This window comes from Octopus sinensis, linkage group LG5, assembly GCF_006345805.1.
Source record: "Octopus sinensis linkage group LG5, ASM634580v1, whole genome shotgun sequence".
NCBI classification, from domain to species: Eukaryota; Metazoa; Mollusca; class Cephalopoda; order Octopoda; family Octopodidae; genus Octopus; species Octopus sinensis.
In genome coordinates this window covers 42,479,416-42,492,041 of record NC_043001.1, presented here as the reverse complement: position 1 = coordinate 42,492,041, position 12,626 = coordinate 42,479,416, and the positions used below count along the sequence as shown (strand labels likewise).

Sequence of the window (12,626 nt, the reverse complement as noted above, 5' to 3'; positions counted from 1 at the left end):
AAAACATTTTCATTAAGTTGGTACTGTGAGCATTATAATTCATCATTTTAAGCAATGAAGACACTGCAAAGCCAGTGAAGGAGCCTTTACACAGTTGCTTGACCAGATATAAATAATAGTCAAACTTTCTCAGCTCATACTCTAATAACTGAAAAAAGAAATAACAGATTGAACAATGTAGATCTGGGTTCACTGTCTAACAAAAAAGGAGATGGAATAGTTACTGCTGGAACAATTGCTCATACACCTGTTGGATGAAGTCTGACCTGGTGTTAAACACCAACAAGACGCAACAGCAGTGATATTGTGGAACTGATGAATGTATTTTATTAGTTTGCAGTGACAAGATCTATTTCTTCCAAGGGAAAAGCTCCATGTGAAAGAGAAGCATTATATTCATGAGACTTAGCTTCCTATCTACTATGGAGATCAAAAATAAGCATTAGTAGAATGGATTCTTGTGAGTCAGAAAAAATAATTTTTATCTGTGTGAGTGTGTAAAATTAACTCCTTCCTGAAAACACTATCTGATTTAACTGCCATCTTTTCAAGTTAGGTTCACATGAGCTGTTTGATTTAAATACAATTCAGATGGAAATAATTTCAGCACGACCAGGACCACAATAAACCCTCCACAATTAGAGCTCGACATTTCTTTACGCAGCTGTCTTTATCCATATGCACCATATGACCAAACCAGCTCAGTCTTCTCTCTTGCACACATCTGATGCCTCAACATCTCCTGGAGATTTAATCCATTAGCATTCGGATTATTCTGTTAAACACAATGCTTATTTATTCACATAGTTTGAATTAATCAAGCATTATTTCATAACTTCAAAATTTCAACGATGAGATTGCTTATTTTTAGAATGACATTGTAGGGTAGGTGTGAGAGGCTGAATCTGACTGACTTTAACATAAAAAATGCAAATTATTTGGGTGTGGTATGGTTAGTTTGGCATTCAGATTACTGTCAAATGTAATGCTTATTTATTCACACTGTTTTCAATTAATCATGAATTATCTCAAAGCTTCGAGATTTTGATGATGTGATTGTTTATATTTAGAATGACATTATAGGGTAGATGCAAGCGGCCAGACTTGACCAGTTTGAACATAGAACCAGAAGAATATTTGGGCCAGATATGACCAGTTTAAATGCTAAAGGTTAAACTTGCAATTACTGGTCTGTTCACAATAATCTAATACTTTATCTAATAAAATTAACTGCAATGGAATTTGAATTTAGAGTGCAGAGTCAAAGCAATTACCACAAGGCATTAAGGCACAGGTTTTGGTGTATAGTTAAGAAGCTTGTTTCCTAAACATATGGTCTTGGGTTCAGTCCCACTGAATGGCACCTTGTGAGTGGATTTGGTATGTAGACACTGAAAGAAGCCTATATTATCATCATCCATCATTTTGAATCCGGGTTTTGTCCCCATTAATGGGAGTGGATGGATCTACCTCAATGTCTAGGCAACCACCTTCACACCATCTCGCCTGGTTTGGGGCATCCTCCCTTCTCAAGCCAACCCTCCCAATCTCCTCTTCCACCTGTCCCCTCCACATTTTCCTTGGTCTACATTGCTTTCACACTCTATTTACCTCAAACTCTAGCACCCTCTTCAGAACATGCTCAACACATGCCCATACTACCACACCCCATTTGCCCTTGATGGCAATTCCACCGGTTCCTCCAATCCCAGCATCCCCATCAAGTCCTCAGTCCTCCTCTTATCAAACAGCCTCACACCACACATTTCTCTCACCATTGCTCTCTCAGTCCTTCTCAAAATTACCATCCCTCTCTCTCTCTCAAACAGCATGTCTCACTCCCATACAGCATTGCAGCTCTCACACAACTCCTATAGACCTTTCCTTTCGAAAAAGCCTCATGATAATATATATATATATATATATATATATATACATACACATACATACACTCACACAAGTGTGTTGGTGCAAAAAGAAAAAAAATAGATCTTAAAGTATGAGTATATTTTTATTAATATTTAGAAGAAGTAACCGAGTTTGGTAAGTACCAGTGCACGAAACTCTCTGAACTTGAGTCACTGTTACTTCTGCTAAATATTAATAAATATATATATAGAGGCATGTAAAAAACACCCACTACACCCTCGGAGTGGTTGGCGTTAGGAAGGACATCCCAGCCATAGAAACCTTACCAAATCAGATCGGAACCTGGTGCAGTTCCATGGCTTACCAATTTCCAAGCATAGAAAATAGATGTTAAATGATGATGATAATTATACACACATATATATATATATATACACACACACACACACACACCCGTGCCAGTGGAATGTTAAAAGCACTATTCAAGTGTGATCATTGCCAAGGCCGCTGACTACCTCCCATGCCGGTGGCACGTAAAAAGCACCATTTGAGCAAGGCCGATGCCAGTACTGCCTGACTGGCCCTCGTGTCGGTAGCATGTAAAAGCACCCACTACACTCTTGGAGTGGTTGGCATTAGGAAGGGCATCTAGCAGTAGAAACTTTGTCAGATCAGATTGGAGCAGCCTTCTGGCTTGCCAGCCCTCAATCAAACCATCCAACCCATGCCAGCATGGAAAGCGGACATTAAATGATGATGATGATGAATTCAATTTCTTTGCACAGATTATTTGATTTTTATTCAAATTCATTACATCTTTAGCAGTAAGATACTCCACATCACTCTATACCAAAATATTAACTTGTTTATAGAGAAATCCACTGTATATCACTTCTTTTTTTATTTTATTCTTCAAATAATGAACAACAGTGCCATTAGTTACAGGTCTTTGATGGTTCACTGAAATTCTGATGACAAGATTGGTATGAATCCCTGTTTCTCAATGTAGAAGAAATTTTTACAAGTGACTGTTCAAAAAGCACGAAATTTCAGTTTTCTTAAAAATGCTTACATCTTTTGTAGATATAGGTATATATACGCATATACACACCATATATATCAGCATTACTCTTTTTGCATCCGCTTTTCTATGCTTGTGTGGATTGCAAAGATCCTTTCCAACAATGCCTTGCCATTTGCTGAGTTTCTTTGTCACTTTGTGTGAGATTCAACATCTTGAGATTAGCTTTTACTGCTTCTTCCCATGTTTTTCTTGGTCTACCTCTTTCCAGGAACTTCTTTACCTAAATATTACCCTTCAAAATCATCCCATTTGTTCCAACACAGTCTTTGTTCTTGCACATTACAACTGATTCCTCTTATATCTAGTTTATCTCTCACTTCATTTGTACCATGTTGTTTATACACACTAATATTACATGTCTAATGGAGAATACTTGCTTTATGGCTTTTCAACCTCCATACATCTTCTGCAGTCACTGTTATGACTCCAAATCATGCAGTATTGAACTTCGTATGGAAGCAACATAAAATTTACCCCTCACTTGAAGAAAGAATCTCCTTGTTGCCTGATAAGGCATTAGCTCCCTGAACTGTTCCCACCTTGTCTTTATTCTAGTTACTATGCTTTCAGAGCTTTCTTCTCCATTGCTGATTAGGCTGCCCAGTTAAAAAGAGATATCATCTATTTTTATGGAGCCTGCTAAGCATTGAAAAGAATTTATTTCAATACTGCTCAGGTCAGTTTTCATATATCTTTATCTCACATATACATATAAACAACAGGCTTCTGCACAATTTCCATCAACCAAATTTCACTCACAAGATATTAGTCAATTCAAGGTAGACACTCATAGTGAAGCACAGTGAGATTCAAAACAAAGAAGCACATGGTTGCAAAGTTAACTTCTTAACCATACACCAATGCCTGTGCCCACATAGCTCACAATAATGATTCAAAAGTAGATAACAATTCATTTACCTTAATATACAAGATTGGTATTGTCTGTTTAGACTTGCAGTAATGTCTAGCTACTCTATACACAGTCTCAGGAACATATTCCAGGACTAAATTCAGGAATACTTCATCTTTCTGAAACATTAGAAAAAGAAAAAGAAAATGAAAAAGAAATTTAAAATTTGTAAACCAGATTCAAAAACAAACAATAATATTATGCACTGAAATACACTGTTAAAAGTTAGCAAGTTTAACTGGTTAACAGCTCAAGTCTCATCTACTGAAATAGTGTAGGTAAACTATAACAAATCAATGAAAATTTTCATCCTCAAACAGGTTTTTTCTCCTTATATATTTCTTGGAGTCACAAACTCAAAATAACGAAAGCATAACATTTTTTGCTACTGTTCCTAGATATCAACTTAGCATGAATACAATTACATATGGGAAATAATATGATCTTAACATGTTTACTTTTAATCAATTGTATTTTAAAAAGTTTTACATATACTTAAACATAAAGAACCACTCTCACCTACAACTGTGAAACTAAATATAACCTAACTGTAGACACAACTCTTTACTTCAATTCCAATTAAGAAGGTTCCTTTAGTTGTAGTGAAGGCATTGTATCGAGGAAGCTGGGTATCAGTGTAAAAGGGTCTTTTTATTTTTTTAGAGACATGGCTCAATTAAGTTACAGTGAAGGACACCACTCAAAGGGAGCAGTCAATGTGAATTGAAACTGATAAAGGGGAGAAAGTCCTGTAGGAAAATATGTCTCATGAATCAGTGGCATGATAATTACATCCAGTCAAAAAATCCCAAGCAATAAATAAGTCGCACCATACACTGAATAATAATTGCAACCCTAACTGTATCAACAAAATTGATATGTATTGTTTTAACATTGCACTAATGAGTAGTGTCAAGTGTAAGCACTCATGAACTATTATCTGCATAAAAGTGCACATTTTTAGAGGTGATGGCAAGTAGGTCAATGATACAGAGAAAGAAGAAGAAAAAAAAGGAGGGGGGGGGGCAAAGTTGAACTTTGGAGCATGCCAATGTTGATTGAAAGTGGTGCAGAAAGTGCTCCATCAGCACATTCTTTGAGAGTGTGATCTACTAGGAAGTTAGCATTGCAAGAGATGAGAGATGCATAAAGCTTGTAGACAGGAAGTTTTAATAGGAGATTCATGTGGACATGGTTGGAAGTATTGGTAATGTTGAGGAAAACATTGCTTTCAATGAACTTTTCAAAAGATATATGACTTATGAGAGCAGATCTCTGGTAGATTTAATTCTATAGAAGCTTTACTATTGCTCAATGAAGGAAATTCAAGGTGTAGGACATCATTGTTTATGGTTGTCTCTTGTGCCTTTGAGAGTACAAGTGAATGCAACAAAATGGCAGTTTGTTGGGTCAGAGTGGTTGCCTTTCTTGAGAATGGGGCACGGGGCAGTGGGTTTCCAAAAATGAGAGTAAATCCCCATAGAAAGTGAGACATTAAAGTGCTTGGTAAATATAGGAGCAGTGTTTGAATGTAATAGAACATTGTAAAGGTCAGTAGCTTTGTTGGTTTAAACCTTCAGCATATAAACTGCATTTATCCAGCCCAAATATTCTACATGTTTTATGTTCAAACTGGCTAGATTTGGCCTCTCACACTTACCATACATGTCAATCTAAAAACATGGAATCACATCATTGAAATCTCAAAGCTATGAGGCAATGCATGATTAATTCAAACCAATTTGAATAAATACGCGTTATGTTTGACAGAGTAATTTGAATGCTAAAGGATTAAAGCAATCAGAGGTATTTTCTACATTTGGTAAGTGTATGTAAGATAAGGAACTCTTTAGGGTTAAAAGATTTGGTGGAAATTAACCAAGGATGTGAAGTGTTGAGTTGGATGTGATGCAGGCAGTGAAGGTGGGGACTTTCCATTGCTGTTGAGGATTAGAGGAAAAGAAGATTCCACAAAGTTGGAGATCCTTTATGTAAGAGATCAGAGAATCAGCTGTAATTTTGGAGGTGGGAAAGTTTTAGGGCTGAATAATGCACAAAGGATTGCGGTCTTACAAGAGTTACACTGTTCAGTTTTGCAAAGTGGGTGGGATTCTCCAAACATTATTTTTCATCTGAACAGCAGCAGTGTAGTTATGTGTGAGTTACTGGGAGGTGCTGACTGAAGGCATTGAGGGACATGTCTAAAAGAATAGCTTCAGTCACTTGCTAAGCTGTTTCTTATGGTCAGGAGTGAAACACATATGGAGGGGAACGACTGGAAGAAAGAGAGTACTGTGTACTATGTGGTGAGTGTTGGATAGTTGCAATGAGGTTGGATGACCTTGTAGGTATGATAGGTAGAAATAGAGTTACGGTTTGTCAAAAGTTAGGTCTTTCAAGTGAGAAAGAGATAAGTGTGTTTGAGGTGTCTGTGTGTCAATTTGGAAAATAAACAGAGGATGACACAAGAGATGTAGAGAGTTGAGAACTGAAAAAGATTTGGCCTTTGGAGAGAGGTGAAATAAGATATATGAACTTGATGCAGGAGAAAATATGGCCTAAGAGATGCTAATACTTTGAAGAATACAAGAGTGGTAGAAGGAGCAGGTGTATTCTGGAGAAGACAGAGGGAGACTGATTCAGTAACGAAAAGTCATTATTGCTGAAATCCAAGTGAGAGAGGTGAGTAACAGAGAGTGGAGACTACGTATGCAAAAAAACATCAGTTTTGAAGTTTCAGTACAGTGTAGTTTGAGTGTAGCAGAGATGGATTGTAGATAGGATGAGAAATTTGCCTCAGTCACTCTAGCTGGAAATAAGTGCTTGTAAGGTAGGCATTTAGGATAAGAAAAAGAATAACATCCTATTAGCGTTGCCATGATTTTCACCAGAAACCTGATGGGTTAATTCAAATTCTTTCCATTATATGACTGCCACTTTGAATTATCTTCCATGAAGAACAATTTTACTACAATCAATTATACTCAGTAATTACTATTTGCTCTAAACAAGGATATTTCAGATCACTAAATATCATTATACATATTGTATGAATAAAAAAAATGCTCAAATTTGTATTATCAATACAAAACAGATTCAGCAGCATTCAACCTAAGCCAATACGAATACATAAAATTAGAATACAATAGTATTTTTCATCATTCAAATTTATTCATCACGCAAATTATTTTGTAAATTCCTCCTATTCATCATTGTCTTTCAGGCCATAACAGAGATATTTAAAACTTGAAGCCCATGGCAACAACTATATGCTGATGACATTGCTCCCTCAACAGAATTAGAAAAGAAATTCCAGGTGTGGAAACAGAACCCGGAATTAAAGGGTCTTACAGTTAAATTAGCAAAGACCAAGGTCCTAGTAAGCAAGAAAGTGGACAAGACCCTTCACTCTTCAGGTAAATGGCCTTACTCAATATACAGAAAGAGTATAAGCAAAATCTTCATTGTGTACCCAGTGCACAAGAGGTGCAGTGGAATTGTAGAAAGGTTAACAGAGAAAATAGTTTGTATGTGGAAGATGTACAGGAGCCATAAAGACCACAGATACATGGAAAACTGCTTTCCTCATGCCCCAGTGGCTTACTGGACATTATAGCTAATTTCTGGTACCTAGATGACTTGATTAGCAGGAGGTTGTACAGATAGCGTAACTGTGCGAATAAGAATAGGATGGGGAAAGTTCAGAGAGCTTTTACCTATGTTGGCAACCAAAGGTCTCTCTCTCTCTCCATGTGAAGAGAAGACTGTATGATGCATAAGGACTGCAATGCTGCATGGTAGTGGGACATGGGTCCTAAATGTAGAGGACATGCAAAAACTAGAGAAGAATAAAGCTGATATGCTCTGCAGGATGTGCTATGTCAGAGTATGTGTGTGCCAGAGTAATGGTGTATCATGAGAATGGTTAGGCATAAAAGGAATTATATGCAGTGTGAAAGAAAGGAGACTGTGCTGATTTGGTCATGTGATGCAGATGGATGAGGACAGTTGCATAATGAAGTATTAATTATTTAGAGTGAAAAGAAGTTGTGGAAAAGGGAGGCCCAGTAAAACACGAGACAGAGTATTGAAGACTTATCTCAAAATGCTGAGTCTTACAAAGGAGATGACAGGGGACTAAGATATGTGGCAATACTGTACTCAAGAAAACCTGCCCACCACAACAGAACTGATATTCTAAAACAAAGGTACCACATAAAGAAGCTTTAGAGTGGCTGCTGGTTGCATATAAAAAGCACCCAATACTCTCTGTAAAGTGGTTGGCGTTAGGAAGGGCATCTAGCTGTAGAAACCAAGCCAAAACAGATTATGGAACCTGGTGCAGCCTCTGACCATACCAGTTCCTGTTAAACCGTCCAACCCATGCCAGCATGGAAAATGGATGATGATGATGATGATAATAATGATATAACAAAACTAATTTACCTTTTCACCTGAGGAATAGAAAAAATATTTCAGTTTTACTATGTTCTGATGTTCCAATTTTCTCATGATCTGTAATTCTCGATTCTATAAAGAGAAAAAGAAAAAAGAATTTTTATTTTATTTTTTTGGCTTACTATTGAGATAAAGATGTGGGGGTGTGAGTACAAAGAAAAGATGGGAAGGGGAAGCGATAAGCAGGAGAGAGAGGTCAGGGGTACATTTAATAATAATAAAAATTAAAATGAAAATAGAATTTTAATATTTTTCAGCTTCTCTTTTGATTAGTTTTTTTTTTTATTAAAAAGGAATAATGCGATATAGCTCAGCATTATATTTGATAATAATTGTTTCTAGCATAAGCACAAGGACAGACATTTTTGGAAAAGGGTTAGTCACAATACTTAACAGTAACTTTATCGTATTGAATACCAGATGGATGGAAGGGAAAATTAACCATGGTTAATTTGAACTTGAAACATAAAGTGACTGTAACTAAATGCCACAAGGCATCTTTTCCATTTGTTCTTATGAGTCTGCCAACTCATTGCCTTAAACTTTTTTTTTAAAGTTTGCCTAGAAGAAAGGGCTGTGCTTTTGGTCTTTCCAAGCTGTCTTAGATTGGTGAGATTGATTTTGGTAATGTTCCATTTAAACTATTGCAATGAAAGAATCCAGAGGGCCAATTTTCACAGAAGAAAGGACTAGGTGAAAGGGCTGTGGGAAGCCAGTGTGGTCTGGCAAAAATTGTATGATGGAAGAAGAGAAGAGCAACTTGAAAGCAAAAGCCTCATTTTCTTTTTTCAAATTAAAGATCAAACAGAACGTTTTGAACACATTTGTGATTATCATATAGTAAATTCAAATATCCAAATAGTAATATTCAAATAGTAAATTCAAATATCCAAATCACTACCTTTAACACCTTAAAGTGTGTAGTAAAATCTGAAAGTTTTAACATGATTTCATCCTAATTTAACAAAGAGTACAAATGACAGAAAAGCAGTTGACTGAAACCTTAACTATGTTCACTTTAATGTTTGTTATTCCTTTTGCTTTTGAATTGGCCATGTAAGAAAAACAAAAGTCAGTTACATGTATAAGTTTTTATCCAACACTGAACACAAAATATATCAAACTTCACAAATTATAGGCATGATTAAAGCTCCCTTCGTTTTGGAACTAGAATGTTGAGAGTTGAAAGATTTATATTTATTTGGAATAAGTTTAAGAAAAATAATGAGACAAAAAACACATGGAAATCAAATTGTTGGATCAGGTGATGAAAATTACAGAGAGAGAGTCATAACCCAACTAATTAGAGAGAGAGAGTTAGCTTAGATGAGATGCAGTTTGGTTTTGTGCCAGGGAGAAGCACCACTGATGTTATATTTCTGCTAAGGCAATTGTAGGATAAATACATAGCCAAAGATAAACCTCTGCACTTGGCCTTTGTTAACTTGGAGAAAAACTTTGATCCTTTATCTGGTGGTCAAAGCAGAAACTAGGGATAGAAGTGTGGTTGGTGAGAGCTGTACAAGCAATGTACAGGGATGCTACTAGTAAGGGTTGGCAATGAGTACAGTGAAGAATTCAGGGTACAAGTAGGGGTTCACCAAGGATCGGTGCTCAGTCCCCTCTTGTTCATCATAGTCCTCCAGGCAATAACAGAGTAATTTAAGACAGGCTGCCCCTGGGAGCTCCTCTATGCCAATAACCTTGCTTTTATTGATGAATCATAACCAGAACTAGAGAAGTTCCAGGTATGGAAGCAAGGTCTAGAATCGAAGAGCCTTAGAATTAACCTAGCAAAAACCAAAGTTTTAGTAATTAGGAAGACAGACAAATCATGAATCCCTTCAGGTAAATGGCCCTGCTTGATCTGTAGAAAAGGTGTAGGTAGAGACTCCTCCATATGATGTAAGCTTTGGACACATAAAAGGTGCAGCAATATCAGAGGAAGGTTAACAGGGAAAATAGCTTTTGTATATGGAAGATGCACAGGTATCAACTGCCAGGGGAGCAAGCTAGGGGTAGTAGATAGCTTTCGTTATTTACGTGACCAAAATAGTAGTGAAGGTGGATGCTCTGAAAGCGTAGCTGTGAGAATAAGATTAGGCTGGGCAAAGTTCAGAGAGCTCCTACCTCTGCTGGCAACAAAAGGCCTCTTTCTCAGAGTGAAAGGCAGATTATATGATGCTTGTGTGTGAACAGCTATGCTACATGGCAGTGAAACATGGGCTGTGACAGCTGAGAATATGTATAGGTTTGAAAGAAATGAAGCCAGTATTTTTTGCTGGATGTGCAATGTCAGTGTGCATGCATCTTGAGAGAAAAGAGCACTTGTGCTGGTGGCATGTGAAACATTCAAGCGAGGTCGTCACCAGTGCCGCTGGACTGGCTCCTGTACAGGTGGCATGTAAAAAGCACCATTTGGATGTGGCCACTGCCAGTACCACCAAACTGGGCCTCGTGCCGGTGGCACGTAAAAGCACCCACTACACTCTCGGAGTGGTTGGTGTTAGGAAGGGCATCCAGCTGTAGAAACTCTGCCAGATCAGATTGGAGTCTGGTTCACCAGACCTCAGTCAAATCGTCCAACCCATGCTAGCATGGAAAGCAGATGTTAAATGATGATGAAAAGGCATCAAATGTGGTGTGCAAGAGAGACGACTGCGCTGGTATAGTCATGTGATGTGTATGGACGAGTACAGCTGTGTAAAGAAGTGCTGATCTCTGTGGAGGGAACCTGTGGTAGAAGTAGACCCAGGAAGACATGGGATGAGGTAGTGAAGCATGATCTTCAAACTTTGAGCTTCACAGTGGCAATGACTAGTGACCGAGACCTTCAGCGATATGCTGTGCTTGAGAAGACGCATCAAGCCAAGTGAAATCATAGCCATGGCCAATGTTGGTGTCACATAACTGGTACCTTTCAAGCTTTGGGCCTCACGGTGGCAAAGTGGCTGAGTTCCTTTCAAGCGTTAGGCCTCACAGAGTGGCTGAGTTCCTTCACAGAGGCAAAGAGGCTGAGTTCCTTTCAAACGTTGGGCCTCACAGAGGTAAAGTGGCTGAGTTCCTTTCAAGCATTGGGCCTCAGGGAAGCAAAGTGGCTGAGTTCCTTTTGAGCGTTGGGCTTCACAGAGGCAACGACCAAGACCTTTGGTATTAAATTGTGCTTGAGAAGAAGACTCATCAAGCCAAGCAAAATCAGTTGTGACAGATACTGGTGTCACGCAAATGGCTTGTAAAAGCACCCATTACACTCTCAGAGTGGTTGGCATCAGGAAGGGCATCCAGCCATAGAAAATCATACCAAATCAGACTGGAGTCTGGTGCAGCCTTCTAGCTTACCAGCCCTGGTCAAACTGTCCAACCATGGACAGCATAGACAACAGACGTTAAATGATGGTGATGGTGATGATGAAACCATTGGTTTCCGTTAGATGAATCTCAGAAAGGTCAGATGCCAGAGGACTTGAGAAATTCCTAAGAAGGAATATTAGTCAAAACGCTATTTGTTTTTGATAAAATCTTAAAATAGTAACTGTAAACAAAGACTATTATGGTATGATTATGTGCCTGACAAAAACTCCTGCCAAAAAAAAAAAAAAAAAAAAAAAAAAAAACCCCAATGGAAAGTGGTCAAGCCTGATACATTAAATTCAAAAGAAACCAAAATATAAGATACTTTAAAAAATTGCCAAAATAGCAATATAATCTTCTACATTAATTTGTTATTTTAATAAGCCAGTTACCACCTTGATCAACTGCTTCATGAGTAAGTTTTAAAACTGCTAAACCAAATGAAATGGGTAATGTTAGGCTAGAGCAGAAGGTAATAGTTAGGCTAGAGCAGAAATGAAGGTAATAGTTAGGCTAGAGCAGAAAAGAAACCACATGAATTCTAGGTTTCAATTAAGAACAGATGCCATATTTCTAATGAAAAAACTGCAAGTTTTTCCTAAAAATTATTCATATTGCTTATTTGATTTGAAGACATTTGAAAGTTGTTAGGTTTTGATTATTAGGTTGTGCAGGCTTTTTTAATTGTATATTAAAAGGACTAAATGTGGACTTCAGAAATAGAAGCCCACCACCACTCTGATATTCAAATAACTTCATTTCTATGATAGAATAAATTCAAGACTAACAGAATTTTGACAAATTTCATGGTTTTAATTAATGGTTGGGATTTCTACAGCTCTATAGCATCAGGCACAACTTGGCAAAAATGCAGTTATAGTTGGAAATATTAAATAAGTTTTCTTGAGTTTCTTGCATAAGAGTTAGAAATAGGGATAGTGAAGTAGTTAGAAC

The 12,626-nt window shown here is 37.4% G+C and overlaps 1 protein-coding gene across 1 annotated transcript in view; it reads right to left on the bottom strand.

Moving 5' to 3' along the window:
* Positions 1-12,626, bottom strand: part of LOC115212075 (glycogen synthase kinase-3 beta) — a 100,478-nt gene that overhangs the window by 21,815 nt on the left and 66,037 nt on the right. Inside the window, exons 3-4 of the mRNA XM_029780883.2 lie at positions 8,310-8,393; positions 3,872-3,982 (exon numbers count right to left, since the gene is read on the bottom strand). Coding sequence (XP_029636743.1) covers positions 3,872-3,982; positions 8,310-8,393 — 195 coding nt within the window. The remainder of the gene's footprint in view (positions 1-3,871; positions 3,983-8,309; positions 8,394-12,626) is intronic.